This window comes from Ursus americanus, chromosome 1, assembly GCF_024610735.1.
Source record: "Ursus americanus isolate L20-20 chromosome 1, mUrsAme1.1.p, whole genome shotgun sequence".
Lineage (NCBI taxonomy): Eukaryota > Metazoa > Chordata > Mammalia > Carnivora > Ursidae > Ursus > Ursus americanus.
This window is the reverse complement of record NC_142127.1, coordinates 9,764,171-9,786,402: the sequence shown is the minus strand read 5'-3', so window position 1 is coordinate 9,786,402 and position 22,232 is coordinate 9,764,171. Positions and strand designations below refer to the sequence as shown.

The window sequence follows — 22,232 nt, the reverse complement described above, 5'->3', positions numbered from 1 at the left end:
AGAAATTCTGAGACAGTCCAACATTCTTGTATATATGGGCTTTATTTAATTTCATATGAATGTTTTTTTCTTAGTTTTGTATGTTGCGGACTGAGTATTTGTGCCTCCCAAAGTCCATATGTTGAGAACTAATCCCCAGTGTGATGGTGTTTGGAGGTGAGGTTTTGGGAGGTGATAAGGTCATGAAGGTGAAGCCCTCATAAATGGGATTAGTGCTCTTATAAAAAAGACTCCAGAGAAATCCCTCATGTACTCCTTTTGTTGTATGAAGATACACTGAAAAAAATGGTCTCTGAACTAGAACCAGACACCAAATCTGCCAGTGCCTGTTCTTGGATTTCCCAGCTTCTAGAACTGTGAGAAACAAATTTCTGTTGTTGATAAGCCATACAGTCTATGTTATTTATGTTTCAGAAGCCTGAATGGACTAAGGCACGTAGTGTGTAGTTAAAAAAACTTCTGTCATGTGTTCGTTTTGGAACCACAGAAGATGAACTACCACCAGTTATCACTATCTTTTGTCTAAAAACATTGCTATCCACATCTTTACATTTTTATTTTTTTATTTATAAAGATTTTTATTTGAGAGAATGTGTGCACATGAGTGGGGGAGGGGCAAAGGGAGAGGGAGAGAATCTCAAGTAGACTCCGCGCTGAGTGCAGAGCCTGACATGGGGCTCAGTCTCACAACTCTGAGATCATGACCTGAGCTGAAACCAAGAGTTGGACACTTAACCGACTGAAGTACCCAGGTGTACCCACATCTTGAAAAATTTATGATGAAAATTTCAAAATTACATGAAGTATAGAGAATATATAATGAATTGAAATATGCTCAACAACCAGCTTCAACAAATTCTAATATTCCAATATTTTTGCTTCGTCTGTTCTTCCTGTCACCACTATCACCTCTTCTTTCGATGATGTTATTTATAAAAAACAGCAACCCAAATGATACCGATTCACTCTTAGGGAAGATAACAATTGGAACAATGGAAAAAGGCTTGAAAACAAGCTAATGAGATGGTTTTACACTAATAGATTTTTATAGTTTTAGTGTTAAAGATGAAAAGTGCCTGAAATGCCTTTGCTCCAGTGGTTTCAAATTAGTTTTAGCCAAGAAATCCTTTGAATTAAATTTACCTGGAATTCTAAATAAACGTCCATAAGAAGATCGTTGTGAGGAGACCAAAACAGCACCACCATTTCCATACCCGTAGGTAAGTCCCATGTGTCTGGAATCCTTTGAGCTCTGTAGAACAAACACATTTTGAAGGTCAGGGTAAAGTGATTTGTCCAAAGTTGTACAGCTGGGTGGTTGCAGAGATAGGAATTGCGATACAGATCTCTTGCACAGGAAGTCTCTTTGTTTTTATTACCTCTTTTAACATTTTTCAAAAGAATTTTTGCTTACTTGGATCCCTGACACAAGATACGTAAGTGAAACATGGACTTCATTCTTCTAGGAAAAGCATGTTCTGAACGATGGCAGTTCCTTTGCTTTGCTCTCAGTATTAGATCAACAAAACGATCTAAGCTTTGAGCTTTCCCACAGCAGAGGAATTGGGTTGAGAGTTCTTTAAAAAAACAATACATTTAGAATACATTGGGTTTCTAAATAGAATTGTTTTCTTCATTTTAGTTTCTTGTTCATTGCTAGTGTGCAGATATACAGGTGATTTTTATATATTGATCTTGTATCTTGCAACTCTACTGAACTAGCTAATCTCTAGTTTCTAAATTCCGAGTTTAGCTAATGGTTTTTTTTTAAACTTTATTGAAACATTTTTATATATTATAAAATTCATTTGTTAAGTGTACAATCCCATGATTTTTTAGAAATGTATGGAATTGTACAATCATCACCACAAGTCAGTTTTAGAATGTTTTCATCATCCCAAAAATTTCCCTTGTGCTGGTCTACACTTAGGTAATGCTTCTACCCTCCTACTCCCTCAGGCAAGCACTGATCTGCTTTCAATTTCTATAATTGCCTTTTCTAGACATTTCATATAAATGGAATTATACAATATGCAGAGATTTATGTCTGGCTTCTATAACATAATGTGTTGTCTTTTTTTTTAAGAATACTGTTTTTATTATTATTTATTTATTTTTAGGAAGAGGGGGAGAGAGGGGAGGGGCAGAGGTAAAGGAAGAGAGAGCATCTTAGGCAGGCTCCATGCCCAGCGCAGAGCCCGAGATGGGGCTCAATCTCACAACCCTGAGATGAAGCTGAAATCAAGAGTTGGATGCTTAAACGACTGAGCCACTGAGCTGTGCCTAACAGTGTTTTTGAGGTTCATCCATGGATCCTGGTCTGTTCTTTTAATTGCCGAGTAATAGTCCATTGTACGGATATACACATTTTGTCTATCTGTTCACAAATTGGTGGAAATTTGGATTGTTTCCATGTTCAGGCTACTATGAATACTGTTATGAACATTTTTGTACATGTCTTTGTGTGAATGTGAGGTATCATTTCTCTTGGATAGACTCCTAAGAGGAAAATTGCTGGATTGTATGATAAATTTACATTTTAACTTTTCGAGGAATTGGCAAACTGTTTTCCAGAGTGGAAATGCATGAGGATTCCATTGTCTCCACATCTTCTCTAACACTTGTTATTTTGTCTTTTTGATTATAGCCACTGTAGTGAGTGAATAGTGGTGTCTCATTTTGGTTTTGATTTGCATTTTCCTGAGGGCTGGTGATATTGAGAATCTTTTCATGTGCTTATCAGCTATTTCTAGATTGTGGAGAAATGTCTATTCAAACTTTTGCCCATTTTTATATGGGTTACTTGTCTTTTTATTACTCTTTTAAGAGTTCTTTGTATATTTTGGATTCTTGTCCTTTATCAGATTTATGATTTACAACATTTTTCTCCTAATCTATGCCTTCTCTTTTCACTTCCATATCATATCTTTTTTTAAATTTTTTATTATGTTATGTTAGTTACCACACAGTACATCTTTAGTTTTTGATGTAGTGTTCCATGATTCATTGTTTGAGTATAACACCCAGTCCTCCATGCAATATGTGCCCTCCTTAATACACATCACCGGCCTATCCTTTTTTTTAAGATTTAATTTCTTTATTTCATTTGAGAGCAAGAGAATGTGCATGAAAGCAGGGGGAGGGGCAGAGGAAGGGAGAGAGAGAGAATCTCAAGCAGACTCTCTGCTGAGTGCAGAGCCCTATGTGGGGCTGGATCTCATGACCCTGAGATCATGACCTGCGCTGAAACCAAGAGTTGGATGCTCAACCAGCTGAGCCATCCACGCACCCCTCCCCCCATATAGTGTCTTTTGAAACTCAAACATTTTATTGTGATAAAGTTCAGCTTCTCAGTTTTTTTCTTTTATGTATTGTACCTTTGGTGTCATATCCTAAGAATATTTTGCCAACCCACACTCAGAGATATTTTTCCCCTATGTTTTTATCAAATATTTGCAGTTTTAGCTCTTAATGCTTAGGTCTGTTATCCATTTTTTTTTTAAAGATTTTATTTATTTGACAGAGATAGAGACAGCCAGCGAGAGAGGGAACACAAGCAGGGGGAGTGGGAGAGGGAGAAGCAGGCTCAGAGCAGAGGAGCCTGATGTGGGGCTTGATCTCATAACGCCGGGATCACGCCCTGAGCTGAAGGCAGATGCTTAACCGCTGTGCCACCCAGGCGCCCCTCTTATCCATTTTGATTTAACTTTTATGTATGGTGTGAGGTAAAGGTGTAACTTCATTTGCATCTATATTTAGTTGTCTTGGTACCATTTTTTGAAAAGATTATTCTTTTCTCCATTGATTTGTGTTGGCAAAAATCAACCATAAATGTAAGAAATTCTGAGCTCTCAATTCTTTTCTGTTGATTTACATGTTTATCTTTTGTTGGTACTACTCTGTCTTGGTTACTGCAACTACAGTAAGTTTTTAAATCAGATGGTATGTATCCTCCAACTCTTATTATTTTTTTCAAAAGGCTCTTCTAGCTTTTTTGAATTTCTCTGTAAATTTTAGGATTGGCTTGTCAATTTCTACAAAAAAGCCTGCTGGAAATTAGATTGTGAATGCCTTACGTTTGTAGATGAGTTTGGAAAGAATTGCCATCTTGACAATATTAGTGTTCCAATCCATGCACATGAAATGTCTTTTCATTTATTTAGATCACCATTTATTTATTATAGATTTAAGTGTACAAGTCCTGCCTGTCCTTAATTAAATTTATTCTTAAGTTTTTATTCTTTGTGATATTATAAATGGAATTGTTTTAATTTCAGCTTCCTGTTGTTCATTGCATAGTATATAGATATACTTGATTTTTGTATGTTGATCTTGTATCCTTCAGCTTTGCTGAATTTATTTATCACTTTCTAGGATTCTAGGAAATCTAGGATTCTATCAGCTGCATGTAAAAACCTCTTTCTTCTTACCTTTTCCCTTCCCGCTGGGTACCGTTGATTTACTTTTCTTTTCTAGTCCTTTTTTTTTTCTTTTATTATTACTGCATAAGTTAGAACCTTTATTACAGTGGTGAGCAGAAGTGGGAACAGTGAACATCCTTGTCTTGTTTCTGTCTTATGGAAGAAAGCATTCAGTAATTCATCATTAAATGTGATCTCAGCTGTTGGTATTTTGTAAATTCCCTTGTCAGATTAAGGATGTTCTTATCTATTCCTCATTTGTTAAGAGTTTTTACCATGAATGGTGTTGAATTTGTCAAATGCATTTTCTGCCTCTATTGAGATGATCATGTGGTTTTCTTCTGATAATATGATTTATTACCATAATTGATTTTGGAATGTTAAACCAACTTTGTGTTCCTTGGGTAAGTCGCACTTGGTCATGGTAGCCAGTCCTTTCTATTTCTTACTTAATTTCTCGTTATATCTTTGGTATGATACAGTATTAAGGTAGTAACGGTCTCCTAGAATGAGTTAGGGAATGTTGCGTCTTCCTCTGTTTCTGAATAGTTTTTTGGAGATTGGCATTATTTGTTCTTTTAAATATTTGATAGAATTTACCAGGGAAGTCGTTTGGGCTTGAGTTTTTCTTTGTGAGTTTATTAATTACTGATTCAATTATTTATATGTGTCTATTCAGATTTTGTGTCTTCTGTAGTAAGCGTTGGTCATTTGTATCTTTCAAGGAGTTTTTCCATATCATCTAAGTTGTTGAATTTATTGGCATAAAGTTTCTAATGTTCCCTTATACCATTTTACTTATTTATTTTAAAGTAAGCTCTACTGCCAACATGGGGCTTGAACTCACAACCCAAGATCAAGAGCTACATGCTCCATTGACTAAGCCAACCAGGTGTCCCTCTTATACCATTTTAATATATGTAGGGTCTGTAATGATGTCCCCTTTTTTCATTCCTGATATTGGTAAATATGTGTTCTTTTTTTCCTTATCGGTTTAACTAGAGGTTTTCAATTATGTTGAGCTTCTCAAAGAACTAGCTCTTGGTTTAATTTGTTTTCTCTATTGTTTTCTTCTTTTGATCTTTATTATTTTCTACCCTCCTCTTCCTTTGCATTTAATTTGTTCATCTCTTTGTAGTTTATCAAAGTATAAGCGTAGGTCACTGATTTGAGAACTTTCTTCTTTTCTAATATAGATAATTTGTACTATAAATAATTCCTTTAAGTATTACTTTAGTGGGATCCTACAAATTTGAATATGTTATGCTTTTCTTTTTTTTAATATTTTTTTATTATATTATGTTAGTCACCATACAGTACATCCCTAGTTTTTGATGTCAAGTTCCATGATTCATGTTATGCTTTTCATGTTAAGTGCTGTTCTCTGCTCTGAACTCTACTCTGATATCAATATATTCAGTCAGGTTTTCTTTCAACTAGTGTTAACTTGATATAGCTTTCTCTATCATTTTTTATTTTCATTTTTAAATTTCTTTTCTATATTTTTAATCTCTTTGTTCATATTTTAATTGTTTAGATAGGCAGTATCTAAATGTTACTCTATTATGATATAATTCACACACTATAGCATTCACCATTTAAAGTGAACATTCACTGTTTTTAGTACATTCATAGGATTATGCAGCCTTTATCACAGTTTTATTTTAGGACATTTTGTCCCCCTAGAAAAAACCCCATACCCTTAAGCAACTGTTTTGATCAGTTCCTATTCACTCTTACAGGGGAAGGATCTCCTACCCTAAATATTACAAAATGGCTGAACATACAACACCCAACACTGGACAGATGAGATAGACAGCAATTTGTTGGACACATATACTCATAGCTCAAGGGAGAGGAAAGCCTCACAACATACAGGGCCGTGTGGTGGTTCTACTTGGGAGCAAAGTGAATAAGCATGAGCCGTGGGAGGCAGGCTTTATAGTAACGTGAGGATGAGGTGACCCCTGGTTCCCACCAGAAGATGTGATTACTTGTTTGAGTAATTTCACAGGCAGGCAGGGAAGTAAAACTCATTAAGTTAAGAACCAGGTAGAATGCAGCTGATACAACTAGATGGGCAACTTTTTTCTTTTCTTTTTTTTTTTTTTTTTTTTAAGATTTTATTTTTAAGCAATCTCTACACCCAACATGGGGCTCAAACTCAAACCCCAAGATTAGGAGTCACATGCTCTACCGACTGAGCCAGCCAGGCACCCGGGATCTTTTCCACTGGAAGGGGAGGGGCGGCATATCTGGTAAGAGCAGGGGAATGTTTGATTAGGCGTTTGGGGCCCTGTGATGCCCAAGGTGTCAAGGCCACACTTAATATTGAATCTTAATTTCAAGGCTTACACCACAGCAGTCAGTCTGCATTCTGCTCCTACTCTTCCTCCAGCCCCTGGCAGCCACAGATCTACTTTCTGTCTATGGATTTGCCTATTCTGGGTATTTCACATAAATGGACTCATAGGTGGTATTTTGTGTCTGGCTTTTTCCCCTTAACATCATGTTTTCAAGGATCGTCCATGTTGTAGCATGTGTCAGTATTTCACACATTTTTACTGCTGGTTAGTATTTCGTTCTATGGTTATACCACACTTTATTCCTCCATTCCTCAGGTGATGGGCATTTGAGTTGCTTCCACTTTTTGGCTGTTATGAATAACGCTGCTGTGAACATTTGTGTACACATTTTTTTGTGGACGTATGTTTTTGTTTTTCTTTGGTGAATGCCTAACTTTTCCTTTGTTGATAATCTTTTTTTTCAGTGATTTCAAGATGTTCCCCTTCTGCCCTCCAGCATGCATTATTTCTGTTGAGAAATCTATTATCTTTATCTTTATTCCTTTGAACATATAATGTTTTAGGCTGCTTTTAAGATCTTCTTTTTATCATTTGTTTTAAGCAGTTTGATTATGATGTGCTTTGGTGAGTTTCCTTCATGTTGCTTGTGTTTAGGGTTTGTTGAGATTCTAGTATCTATGGGTTTACAGTTTTCATCAAATTTAGAAAAAACCTCAGCCATTATTTCTTTAAAAATTTGTTTGGTCCCATTCCCACTTTGGGACTCCAGTTATTCATACAGTACACTGCTTGAAGTTGTCTCACAGCTAACTGATATTCTTTTCCTTTTGGGGGGATTCTTTTCTCTCTGTTTTATTTTGTATAATTTGTATTGCTGTGCTTTCAAATTCAGTACCTTTTCTAATGTCAAATCTGCTGTCAATCCCATTCAATATATTTTTCATCTCCATTATCTCAAGAAGTTTGATTTGGGTCTTTTATATGTGTCTGCTTAACTTCGTGAACATATGGAATACAGTTACAACTGTTTTAATGTCTTTCTCTGCTAATTCTAATGTTAGTTTCTATTGATTGATTATTCTCTTCAGTATAGGATATCTTTGTCTCTTTGCATGCTTGGTAATTTTTCAGTTGATGCCTGACATTGTGAAATTTGCTTTGTTGAATGCTAGATAATTTTATATTCCTCTAAATCATCTTGAGCTTTGTATTAAAATGCAATTGTTACTTGGAAACAGTTTGGTCCTTTCAGGTCTTTCTTTTATGATGTGTCAGGTGGGTCTGTTGTTATTATTCTCCACTACTGAGGCAAGACCTTTCTGAATATTCAGTGCCTTGTGAATGATGTGTTTTTACAGTGTGGAAGCAGACATTGTGGCCCACTGTGAGTGCCACTAGTTCTTTCCCCAGCCAAACGGAGAGAGGAAATTCTGTTGGATGGTTCTTTCCCCAGCCTCAGGGAGTTTCCTCACACGTATTCTCTGATCATTGCTCTGCTGAATACTTGAGGGGGACCCTCCTCAGATCCTCAGGATTCTCTCCTTGAAGTGCTGCTCTCTCCTTTCTGGTACTCTGTCCCATGAACTCTGGCTCCCTTAGTCTTTCTAGACTCTCAGCCTCATCTTCTCATCTAAGGGACTCCTCCATGTTCTGCCTCATTTCATCTTTTCTGCACCACTGCATGGAAATTCTCTCAAGGCTGTCATAGAGCCTCCCTTTTTTGTTTCCTGAATCTCTGTTATCTGGTGTCTAAATATCTTGAAAATAGTTTCTTTTTTTCCCCTTAGGTTATTTCAGGGTGGAGGAGATGCTAAATCCAGTCCCTCTTGCACCATTTTTGGCGGAAAAGAAGTCTGCCCAAAAGGTTTTGAGAGATGATTAAACCAGTTGGGACACGACCTCTTACATGGACTTTTTTTTTTTACAACAGATATTTTTGTTAGTATTTAAATTCATGATAAATTTCTTGGTCTAAGTTAGTTTTCTTTCACCCTTACAGCTTGCCTCTGAATATTGATTTGCTAGATAGTCCAGACTTATTGGAAACAACCATTGATGATGTAATTGGGGCACCTGATACTCTGGAAGTACCCCAACCACCAGATGAAGTTAACATAGTCACCAGGCAAACTGGATTGGAAGGAACTAAAGAGGAATGCGGGAGTAAGTAATGTTCTATGTAACATCAGGGACAACTTCTTATTTCACAACTCTTAGCTATTTAAATCTGTTCCTTCAAGAATATTTTATGCAATAGTTGAATTTTAAAATTTAATGAAGAATAGTTATGCCTTCTTGGCTTGAGGGTCCATTGAAATAGTTAAGATCACATAATTAGGACGATTAAACATTTGTAACATTTATAAGTCATTAAACATTCATGAATTTTCAGACTTGCTTTTTACTTTGTTTCTTGGGTGAAAATTAAGAGAAAAAAGGTTTCTGAAAGATTTTCTATAGCACAGGATTTAATAAATGTTGGGATATTCCATTGGCTCCTCGAAAGTATTTTGTTATTAATGAGGGGTGTTGTTGCCTGGACCTGCAAAAATGCATAATCCAGGAAGAGTGCTGCTTTTCTTAGTTTTTTGAAAGGTTAAAAGGGAACAATGAGTTGCATATTGAAAATTTCTATGGATTTGTGAATTTGATTTGATAATAAAGCATAGCCTGCCTTTAAATAGGAGCTTTCTGTTGAATCTCAGTGTAGTATGTGTTCATTTAAAAGCACCTTATATTTATGTGGCTATTGCCAATTTTGATTTCTATCACTAAAGTCAGACACCATCTTTAAACAACTCATATGGAACTGCCAGTGAGTATGCTGCTGTCTCTGAAGAGCATAGAATACAGCAATAGTATGTAGTGATTTAGAATACAAAGTGTTAATGAAAAGTTACTCAGGGCTTCTGGTTAACAGAACATGCTTAAGTACTACTGGTAACTGGCTTTAAAAATTTATTCCTTTGTTCCTTAAGTAATCACTACAAATAGGCAGTGAAGCAAATATTCTTAGCCAGAAGGAGGACCAGCTTAATACCGAGTATTTCCAGGGTTAAAAAAAAACAGTCTTCCTTATAGAGGTGGTAATATTGATTTTATATATACGTTCCATTTTGTATCCATTATACGAATGCAAAAAAAATGTTCCCTCTCTTTCAGTGCTGCCATAGCATAGTGTTAGCAAACCGCATTTATTTAGCATATACTTTCCAGGAAATTGTTTTGGTTTTAGAGAACATAGTAGGATGAACTAGGAAAATGCCTAGGAAAGAAAGGAGCAAGTAAAATGTAGTAACTCTCCAAATATTTGAAAGCCTGATATATCAAGGAAATTATTTTATGGTGCTTTATTGGTGAATCTTGGACCAGCAACTTCAAAGGATAGGGAAGCAGATTTAAAATCGGTATAGAGGAGACTTAAGAATCTTTCTGCCATATATCAGAAATAGATACCTAATAGTAAGTGAGCCCCCTCATTACAGAAGTTACTCAAGTAGAGCGTAAATGACATGGAAGTTGTGGTAGAAGAAATTATTGTGTAGTGTGGAGGTTTCATTAATAAGACTTAGTTCAGATTTATAACATTTGTTCAAAGTCATTCAGTGAAAATAATTAGAGTGTTCTGATATTAAGAATTAAGGTCTTATAATGCTGGTATCCAATTTATTCTGTATTTTCTTTTGGCTATAATGTCAAAATCTTGATTCACATGGGTAAGTAGTTTATTTATAATTAGTAACTTTAAAAAAAATAGCTTATCCTATTATTTTAGGATTTTCCTCAGCCAAACGGAAGTAATGCCAGAAGCTTTATTTCAACCAGAAAACCCCCCAAAACCCTTTTTGGGGTTTTACTTTTGGGGGGTATTTATTGGCATAAGCTATTTGTAGTCTCAACATCATTATGTTAAAATTTAGTATTGCATAATTTGAAGCATTAAGAAAACCAGAAGGGGAAAAAAAACACAAAACCAGGAGATGGCAATTAAGTATGTAAATGGAGGCACCTGGGTGGCTCAGTTGATTAGATTTCTGACCTTTTTTTTTTTTTTTTTTAAGATTTTATTCATTTATTGGACAGAGAGAGACACAGCAAGAGAGGGAACACCAGCAGGGGTAGTGGGAGAGGGAGAATCAGGCTTCCCGCTGAACTGGGAACCTGATGCAGGGCTCCATCCCAGGACTCTGGGATCATGACCTGAGCCAAAGGCAGAAACTTAATGACTGAGCCACCCAGGTGCGCCAAGTTTCTGACTCTTGATTTCGGCTCAGGTCATGATCTTACCTGAGATCGAGCTCCACGCTGGGTGTGGAGCCTGCTTAATATTCTCTCCCTGCCCTTCCCCTTTCCCCCTCTTAAAAAGAAGTATGTAAACGAGTATGGAAGATTTTGTGAAGATCAGTGTTGAATTCATGATTCTCAGTTTTGTACATTAAAATTACCTGGAAAGTTTTAAGAACTACCAGTACCAGAAAACTACCTCTGGAAATTCTGTTATCATGGTTTTAGGATCAGTATTCCTTAAAAGCTCCACGTCTGATTCTAATGTGTAGCCAAGAGAGGGATCCACGGAGTTAATTAATGGACAGTTTTATAAGAACTCTTTGACGAGGAGAAAATGATTTCATAGTTTTTCCCTCCCTTTTACTGGATTAAATAGAAATTACTAGGCATTGAACACCTTTTTTTTTTTGTCAAGTGACAGTGTAAAAATTTAAACTCCTACCGGGGCGCCTGGGTGGCACAGCGGTTAAGCGTCTGCCTTCGGCTCAGGGCGTGATCTCAGTGTTCTGGGATCGAGCCCCACATCAGGCTCCTCTGCTATGAGCCTGCTTCTTCCTCTCCCACTCCCCCTGCTTGTGTTCCCTTTCTCGCTGGCTGTCTCTATCTCTGTCAAATAAATAAATAAAATCTTTAAAAAAAAAAAAATTTAAACTCATACCAAATTCATCCATGCACGATAAGATTATTAGAGTGGTTAATTTTTTTTTTTTTTTGAAGATTTTTTTTGTTGGGTGCCTGGGTGGCTCAGTCAGCTAAAGCATCTGCCTTCAGTTCAGGTCATGATCATAGGGTCCTGGAATTGAGTCCCACATCACGTTCTTTGCTCTGCAGGGAGTCTGCTTCTCCCTCTGCCCCTCCCTCTGCCCCTCCCTCCACTCATTCTCTCTCTCTCTCTCAAAGAAATAAATAAAAATCTTTTTAAAAAATATTTATTTGAGAAAGAGAATAAGTGAGGGGAAGGGCAGATGGAGAGGGAGAAGCAGGCTCCCTAGGGAGAAGCAGGCTTCCCAGTGAACAGTGAGCCCAATGCAGGGCTCCATCCCAGAACCCCGGGATCATGACCTGAGCCAAAGGCATACACTTAACCTACTGAGCCACCCAGGCGCCTCTAGAGTGGTTAATTTAAATAGAGTTCATTTAAAGCTGAATTGTATTTAATATATTATCTTTTCAATGGTTGGAGAAATTTATTTGTAAATAAATTTATTTTGCAGCTAGGCAGAACATTATAAAGACAAAAGGCTTGTCCGGCATTACATCTTGTGTTATCAATACATACTCTGTTTAATCAGTGAATGAATAAATGTATGTCCTTCACCTATTTGCTCCACAGAAGTGTAGTTTTAGGCAGTGTATAGTCAGGGCCAAGGAAAGGCAGTGGCAAAGTACTGAGGTTTGACGGGAGGAGCTTGCATTGGGGTTATGGAAGGATCTTGTCACAGGTGTTCTCTGCCTTTTTTGGGTATATTTTGGCTTGTAAGACTTCTTAACCACACATGCTATTGAGATTCCATATCTAGTGGCTTTCTACTAGTGGTGTAAATACAAGGCAATGTTCCTATAATTTAGGTTAACTCCTAAATTAATAGTTACCTGGTTGTGGAAAGAAAATATATTTATCCTGTGGTCTTATGGATTATTCCATTTAATTTTTGGTAACTGGTATTGGGAAAAAAACTTAAGTTTATTCCTTCACACAGCTGTGACAGCCTGGCAGACTAAGAGGCCGTGTTGCCATTTTTTTTCCAGCATTAAAAGATGCCTCACAGAAGCTCAAACACCTCCAGATGGAAAGTGGTCCATTGCCGTCTTCTCGTCCCAACATTGATGTCAACATCAACAGTCAGGTATTCAGATTTCTCCTTTGTATGCCTGCACACATCTCCAGACCTCCTAGAAATCCCTGCTTTCCAAAGCTGATACTTTCTCTTTCCTTTTTCTGGGGAATGTGTGTGTGCCAACTTCTTTCAGACCTATTTCAAAGGCACAATTCATGGATGTTCAGGAGGAAAGGAGGAAACTCGGGCAGTGATAGGAACTGTAAGGTCATGTCCTGAGTGTTTTTCAACATTCATGCAAAGTGTTGTGGCTGCTTTAAACTTGTTATTTTGATTTAGCCCATCCTTTTCCTAATTCTGTTCAATAGGTCTTGATGTAGTTGTAGATTCTGTAATTTCAAAATTATAGAAGGATTTGAGGCACTTGGGTGGCTCCGTTGGTTGAGCATCTGACTCTCGGTTTCGGCTCAGGTCGTGATCTCGGTGTCCTGGGATCAAGTCTGGCAGTAAGTGGGGAGTTTGCTTGAGATTCTTTCCTCTCGCTCGGTTCCTTCCCCCCCACACCCTGAGTGCACTCTCTCTGTCTCTCTCAAATAAATAAAAATAAAATTACAGAAGGATTTGTTTGAAAGGGAGCTGCTGTGTCATATAAACAGGGAAGAGAATGGAACTTGAGATGCTTCAGCTTTGTCCTTCATAACTTTCACCACCCTGTGCCCTTGGAGTTTTAGGTGTGGGGTGGGGGGGTGCATACCAATTTAACCAATTAAACTTAAGTTAATTGTTTGAGTATAATTCAAAATTTTTCTTAAATAACTTAGAGGGATAATTAAAGTAGAATGAGATAAAAATAATTCATTGTATCTACTACTAGATGTCCCTACTAAATGGAAGAGTAAATTTTAGATAATGATCTAGAGACACCCTTTTCCCCTATATATAGACAACAGATAACAAGGATCTATTGGATGAGTTTTGTTTTGATTTTAAAGAGGACAAGGAACCAGCTGATTTGCAGTGTTGTTTCATCCTTGGATAACTAACTGGATTTCTTCAGAGACCAGTACGATGTAAAGAGTGATTTTCTTCTTTCTTGTCATTGTTCAAGCTGTCCTTTTGAATCCAGGTTGTTTTTTTTTTCTTTTTCTAATATGTTTTTGCTTAGAAATGTCTTTTAGAAGCTGATTAAATTCCAGAAAGACTTTCATTTTCCTTTTTTTTTTTTTAAAGATTATTTTTTTGTCATTGAGAGAGAGTGAGATAGTACAAGCAGGGGGAGTGGCAGGCAGAGGGAGAAGCAGACTCCCTGCAGAGCAGGGAACCTGATGTGGGACTCAATTCTAGGACCCTATGATCGTGACCTGAGCCGAAGGCAGATGCTTAGCCAACTGAGCCACCCAGGCATCCTAAGACTTTCATCTTCATGACTGTTCAATATTTTTCAATTATATTTGTGTGTTTGCTTTCATATTGTCAGTTGTTTTACTATCTCTGTAGGTAGAGGAATACAGGGTCAGAGACAGAAGAGTTAATTGAAAACTTTAGATGAGAGCTTTAGATGGTTAACAATTAGAGAAAAATTTAATGGAGGACTGGAATGATCTTGAAGGAGAATGATGACTGGTGAATCTTGGTGGGCATAAGGTGGGGGAAAAGGAGTGATTGTCTGTGACACTGGAAGGGAGGTCATGGAAATCCACTGAGCAGCTGTGTGTTTCTTTTCTAAAATTCCCTGCATGTCTCGTTATAATATAACTGAGCCTCCAAAGCAGAGAATCTGTTCAGTTACTCTTGTAGCCTTGAAAAAAGAGGAGTGTGGGTTCAGGATAGGAAAGGGAGTGTAAGAGTGGGTTAGGTAAAGGAGAGTGTGCCATCAAGGAACATTCTGGGCTTCACATAGCTAGGAAAAATAATAGCTAATATTTAGTGAGAGCTTATTCAGTGGCAGGCAGGAATAACAAGAAAGAACTCAGTGTTGTACTAAAAACTAAGAGACATCTGACGGCCTTACCTTATGTCTTTACAACCAGAGTGTTGTATAAATGTTGATTCATGTTTTATTTATATGACACACATTTTTAATCCAGTTCGATTTCTCTACCTCTACCATCAGTAGTTCATGTTTGCTTAGGGAATGCAAATTAATCTTAATAATCAGCTTTACTAAGTGCAGTAATCTTAGGATGAAAAACCTGAAAATAAAATACATTGTTCTAAAGCAAAGTATCAGTTTTGGATGATTAGCTCTTAAGGATTGTATAACCAAGAAGCTCTAAGCCATGTTAGGTTTAGACTAGCACTACTGGCAGCAGAGTTGACCTCACACTCATGTCTTGAGATCCTGTTTTAGAGGGATCTCATGCCATGTGAGTCCTGCGTTATCCAGGATTGATGCAGTCACTTGATGTTCTAATACACTGTTGATTCAGGTCTACAAACGTGTTTATCGTTTACTTTTTATAAGATAAACCAATGAGGGGCACCTGGGTGCCTCAGTCGGTTAGGCATCTGCCTTTGGCTCAGATCATGATCCTGGAGTCCTGGGATCAAGCCCTGCATTGGGCTCCCTGCTCATCGGGGAGTCTGCTTCTCCCTTTGCCCCTCATCCTGCTTGTGCTCTCTCTCTAATAAATAAATAAAATCTTAAAAAAAAAAAAACCAAAAACCTTTGTGTATATTTAGTAAAAATATAAGGCAAACTGTGTCTAATCTTCTAAAGCAGAATTCCTAACTTGCAGATAATGAATCTATTTATGAATAATTATGAGGAAGACCTTAAACTCTATAAAATTGAATATGTTATTTATATATATATATATTTTTTTTAAGAATTTGTTTATTTGACGGAGAGAAAGCACAAGCAGGCAGAGCAGCAGGCAGAGGAAGAGAGAGAAGCAGACTCCCTGCTGAGCAGGGAGCCTGATGTAGGGCTTGATCCCAGGACCCTGAGATGACCTGAGCCGAAGGCAGATACTTAACCGACTGAGCCACCCAGGTGCCCCTTGAATACGTATTCTTGTCATTGATTCATTCATATATTTTTTTCTAGAAAGTGTATTCTCATTTTGTTAAATTCTTAAAACGGTCCATGACTAAAAAAAGAATGAACCATCACCAACCTTGAAACAACTCCTTGCATCCCTCCAAGGTACTAAAAAGAACTTTACTTTGGTTAAAAGTTTTGTGGATATATTTTTTAATCCAACCGTTTCAGTGTTGGATCTCTCAGAATTAGGACCTCTTGTTAAAAAAATGTACCATGTTTCTTTTAGATTTTACTGTTTACACTATTTCTTCACCTTGGTTGTTTGACTGTATAAGTACGCTGCTGAAAGATGTTCACATTTCCCAGCCAAGATTGTTCTAAGAGTGGTTTCAAGTGTGCATCTGGTGGCATTCTGCCTGGAATTTAGGCAGACTCTGGACCAACTTTAGTCTCTCACATAAACTCTCCTATCAGCTGACTGACAGCCAGGAGTACTCTACAGTAAAGTTGGGGTAGCCACAGTCATTTCAGATCCGGTCTCATTTGGGGTATTTAGGAATCAGGGTGTCCTTTTAATTCTTTTGGTCATCGTTTGCCACATTTTGGCCATCCAAGGCAGTCATATCAGCAGCATAGTAACTGGCTGCCACTGGAATTATGTGCTGTAATAAAATGAAGTGAAAATATTTTAAAGCTGTTACACTGAACTTGTATTTCAGTAATTTTTTTATGTACTCATACATCATAATTGTAGAGAGTAGATTTAAAGAAGCAGGAAATTTTAAATCTTCCATTATTCTCTACTAAGAGATAACTACAGTAAACATTTTTAAGATAAATATTCTAAACATTTAAATGTGATATGTGTAAGTATTTCCAAATATTTAAATGTGTATTTTTAAAAATAAAAGTACAGTGACAGTGCTTTTTAAAACTAATCAATTATAAACATCTTTCTTTATTTTGAGGACATATTACGGACAGTAGTTAAATTGTGTCATCATTATGTTTACTCAGTTACCTGTTGGACATTTATATTATTGCTAATTTTCACTGTCATCATCAATGCTGTGAAAAACAACCTTCAAAATAAATATCTGCCATCATCTGATTATTTTCCTGGAAAGGAAGTAGTATGTTAAAGTACAGGCAGTTTTAAAGCCTTTATACTTTTGCAGAAATTGAAAGATGGTAACAATATATACTTTTACCTATGATGTGTATTGAATTCTTGTTTATGTTTGTAATATAGACAGAAAAAGAAATCTCTGCTTATGTCCAGAGGCAGGTTGCTCTGAGAATCCTATAATGTGCAAATATAAATAATTAACAAGTAATTTCAACTCTGCAACATAATTGACTCTGAAAAGAAAATGTCAAAGTATTTGAATTAGCCATGATTTTCCCCAGCTTTATTGAGATATAATTGACAAATAAAATTGTAATATATTTAAGGAATACAACATGAAGATTTGATACACATATACATTGTGAAATGATTTCTACAATTGAATTAATCAATATATCCATCACCTCATATAGTTGCCATTTTGTTTTGGGTTTTGGTGAGAATGCTTAGAATCTACTCTCTAAGCAAATTTCAAGTATACGGAACAGATGATTAGCTATAGCCACCATGCTCTATATTAGATCCTCAGAATTTAATTCGTGTTATAACTGAAAGTTTGTACCTTTTTACTAGGCTTTACCTATTTTCCCACCCCCAAGCCCCTGGCAACCACCATTCTACTTTCTGTTTCTGAGTTGGATTTTTGTTTGTTAATTTCCACTTGTAAGTAATACCATGCAGTATTTGTCATTCTCTGACTTGTTTCACTTAGCATAATGCCCTCCAGCTTCATCCATCTTGTTGTAAATGGCAGAGTTTCCTTCTTTTTTTTAAATTGAAGTATAGTTGACTTGCAATTTTATATTAGTTTCAAATGTATAGCAGTGATTCTACAATTACATGCATTATGAAATGCTCCCCGTCAGTGTAGTTACTATCTGTCACAATACAAAGTTATTACAGTATTTGACTATGCTCCCTATGCTAAGATTTCCTTGTCTTTAAAGGTAAATAATATTCCATATATACATATAAACTCACCACATTTTTAATCCATCATCTTTTGATGGTTGTTTAAGTTGTTTCTGTATCTTGGCTACTGTGCATAATACTGCAGTGAACATGGGAGAGCAGAAATCTATTCAAAATAGTGATTTTGTTTCCTTTGAATATATACCCAGAAGTGGGATTGCTGGGTCACACCATATGAACTAACTATGATTGAAAAAAGGACCTAGGGACTTCCTTCAATTAATAGGAATCATTCTGAAGACGAGGCAGTCACAGGCATTAGAGTTTAGTCCAAAGCAGTGGTTCTTAGACTTGGATGTGTATTAGAATCACATAAGGAAGCTCCTCCAACATTGAGATTTTAGGGTCCCAACCAGAGGCTGATGTGTGGAAACCACACTGAGAAACACCAAATTAGAATAAACACATTAATTCAGTCTTTCAAATCTGAAAGAATGGTGTGGTGTGTCATCCCATACATGCCAGCTAGCCTGTTTTATAGAACAGAAGCTGTGTCTAAGACTAAGAAAATGTTTAGAGTGAGTTTGTTGTTTAGACCAGCCTTAAATACAAGCACAGAATAGTATTGATAATTGTTGTTCTTGTTGTTTTAATTCATTTTAAGTGTCAGTTGTAGTGTAGATAATTTAAAGTACTTTTTTTTTATGTGGGGCTTAAACTCACGACCCTGAAAATCAAGACCAGAACCGAGGTCAAGAGCCAGATGCTTAACCAACTGAGCTATCCAGGCGCCCCTAAACTTCTTAATTTGCTTTGTTCCATTTATTTCTTTTCATAATGGTTTATTTATATTGTTTTCATTGTGACCTTTACTAACTGGACTTGTGCTTTGTTCTGTCATTTTCATAGTCTGTACCTGAGAGTGACTGTGGCTATATACCATAATTCCAAACAAAATCATCTACCTGGTGACAGCTCCAGAATTGCAAGGATTATTAGCCTGTGTAGGGCCTAACCTAAAATCCAGTTGAATTACAACAAACAGCACATGTTTTCCATGTGTGATTTCATTCAGGCATTTGTCCTGAATGTGATGTAGTCAGTTATTCAGTTGCTTTAAAACAGGACATTAAGCTAGATGATTTCTAGAGATCCCTACCAATTCATATTTCGTTATTGTGATTATTGTGCCTTAGTTTGAAACTGCATGTGGGAGGTGACTATTCTTGGAACAGCATATGACTATTTAAGACACGTGATTTCCTGGTTGTCTGAATATGAACTTTCGTCAGCCCCTTTCCTATTTCCATATAACTATAGCCCATCAGAGTTGCTTACGGTATATTTTTAATATCTAGGAGGAGGTGGTGAAGTTGACTGAGAAATGTCTTAATAATGCCATTGAGAGCCCAGGATTGAATGCCAGGAGAGTTCCTCCTGACTTGAAGAGTAACATTTTGAAGGCTCAAGTAGAAGCAGTGCATAAGGTAAGCTGCCTTTAATGGAGGTAGTCCTGATGAAGGGAAAAGAACATGGAACTTAAGGCTGAGAGATCCAAAGACACATAAAGTGCATGCGTGTTAAAGAAGAGTGACCTAGCTAGTGATTGGAGATAGAGAGTAGTACCCAGACACATGCTCAAGCTGGCAGAATGCCTTCCTGAGTCTGAGTACAAGCTAGATTAAGAGGGGACAGTCATGGGATAAAAAGTTGAAAATAAAGACCCTCTAGGGCATAAGAAGTTTTGTTTTGTTTTTTTTAAGTCAAATTCCTATAGAAGCAAGTTCCTAATCTTTGCCCCTTTAATAGCCAGAAAATCTAATGACTTTGCAGTTCCTATTAACACTAAGTCTGTGGTTTTAGGTCTTTCTTTAGCAGTCTGCTATTTCCCACCACCCATCTGCCCTCGGTTTGACAGAGTTGTATGTCACAAGAGTGACAGTAACAAGGTGAAAAAGAGTTGGCTGTGACATTGTGAAAGATGCAGTGGGGAGGGAGCAGCCCCCATGAAGTTTATGGCATCCATGTTCTCAAAGTCAGTTTTTCCTTGGTGCTCCCTAACTTTCAGACTTATCCTCCATACTAAAATCAGGACAGAAGCCCATCTCACCAAATCATGTTATCAACTAGAATTTCAAAATATCCTATTGTTGAGGAGATGCATTTTCCCCTTCTGTCCCCAAGCACAAGCCTTGAAGAGAACCTGAGATGACTTGTGGAATATTGTTTTTGCCTTCGTTATCTATCCTCTCCCCTCAGTATAAACATATAATATTTGCCTATAAAAGTAAATGTAAAATATGACAATACAGTCTGGAATCAGACAGCTTCAGTTTGAATCCCATCTCTAGTCTACCACATACTAGTGTTGTGACTTGGCAAGTTAGTTTCTCTGAGCGTCAGTTTAACTATGTTTAAGAAAAAATATTGGTAGTACCTACCTTAAGGTGGGTTACAAGGATAAAATAATACATGTAAATGACACGGAACAGTGAGTATCTGGCACATGAAGAGCATTTAATTAAGTGTTGGAATCCCCAGTGTTGAAGCTTATTATATTAGCAATAGTAATTGTTGTCACTACCTTACGTTTCATTTACACTTTTGGATTTTTCTTGACTTGAGGAAGAAAAAAATAACTTGAATAGCCCTAAAATAAAGAGATTTTATTTTATGGTTAGAAACCTTCCCATGAAGAAAAATCCAGGACCAAATGCCTTCATTGTTGAAATCTACTAAGCTTTTAAGGAAGAAATAAGATCCCACACTAACTCTTTTAGAAAATAGAAAAGGAGGGAGCACTTCCCACCTCATTTGCTAATACTAGTATTACCCTAGTACGAAAGCCAGAAAAAGATTTCATATGAAAAGAAACTATAGACCAATATCCCTCTTGTACATAGACTCAAAAATCCTTAACAAAATAGACCAAGTAGCATTCACCTCAGGAAAAAAGTTGGTTTATCCTTCAAAAACCACTATAGTTCACCATATTAAAAAGTAAATTATCTCAATTCATATGGAAAAGGCACTTCACAGAAATCAGTACCCATTTGTGATAAATGCTCACAGCAAACTAGAAACAGAATGGAGCATCTTCAGCCTAATAAAGAGCATCAGTGAAAAAATCTACAACTAGCATTACACTTCATGCTGAAAAACACGTTCACTGAAATGGCCAGTATTAAAAACTGACCATCCCTGTGTTGGCAGTGATGGAGCTCCTGCAGTGCACATTGCTGGTAAGAATATAAAATGTTTATAAGCACTTTAAGAAGAATTTGGCAATGTATTAAACATATACTTCCCACATGACCACACAGGTCCACTCCGAGGTATTTATCCAAGAGAAATGAAAACATAGATTCACACAGATATTAGTACATGGATGTTCCTAGCAGCATTATTTGAAATAACTAAAAACTAGAAACAACCCAGATGTCCATCAGCAGGTAAACAAAAACAAATTGTGAACTGTCCATTCAGTGGAATGCTACTCAGCACATAAAAAGGAATGAATTGGTGATACATGCAGCACCATGGGTGAATCTCAAGACATCATGCCATTCTAAAGAGATGGACACTAAGGATAGGTATTGTGATTCCATTTATGTGAAACTATAAAACATAATGCTCACTGTTTGCCATGAGTAAGGGTTTTGGTGGGGTTGCATTCGCCTCAAGGCACGTTGTGGAGTAGTGAAAATATTGCCCATGGTGACTTCGGTGTTGGTTATGCACCTGTATAAATTTTTCAGAATTCATCAAACCCTACATTAAAAATGTGTGCATTTTACTGTATGTAAATGACACCTCAGTAAAGTTAAAGGAAAAAACTGACCCCTTCAGAAAAATATTTTAGAATTTCCTCCTAACATATTCCTGTGTTCAGGGAAAAATAAAAAGCCAGATACACTGCTTAACATCTCTTTCTTCTTTTCATCATGTAAATTCCAAAAATTCTGGCATTGAATCTTTTGGGATTCTGTATATGTTGACTAACACACCATGGTGTCTTAAATAAGTGAGAGCTGTCTAGTAAAGGGTGTAAATTTGTGTACTATTGAAGTGGAAGTGTGGATTGTTTATTTGGGAATGGGATAGGACCGTACTAGGTGTAGTACTGATACTTCCATAGACAAGGTATGATTGCCTCTGGAATTGAAGCAAAGTGATATTTCTGTTTTTACTGGAAAGAAGTATAAATTTCTTGTTACTTTAATATCCTCAACAAATATTTAATTTTTTATGATTTCATTTTCTTAGGTTACAAGAGAAGATAGCTTATTAAGTCATAAAAATGCCAATGTTCAGGATGCTGCCACAACCAGGTACAGTACTGGGTTAGACGGAATTAAATTGATGTTCTTCTCCTCTTAACTTTTTTTGATCTTAACTCGTTTTTGGTCTCTT

General features: G+C 36.7%; 1 protein-coding gene across 6 annotated transcripts in view; it reads left to right on the top strand.

Moving 5' to 3' along the window:
* Positions 1–22,232, top strand: part of EPB41L5 (erythrocyte membrane protein band 4.1 like 5) — a 142,806-nt gene that overhangs the window by 99,535 nt on the left and 21,039 nt on the right. For all 6 annotated transcript variants that reach the window (XM_045804113.2, XM_045804111.2, XM_045804116.2 and 3 more), the window contains 4 exons: positions 8,727–8,890; positions 12,764–12,861; positions 19,178–19,306; positions 22,086–22,150. In XM_045804113.2, coding sequence (XP_045660069.1) covers positions 8,727–8,890; positions 12,764–12,861; positions 19,178–19,306; positions 22,086–22,150 — 456 coding nt within the window. The remainder of the gene's footprint in view (positions 1–8,726; positions 8,891–12,763; positions 12,862–19,177; positions 19,307–22,085; positions 22,151–22,232) is intronic.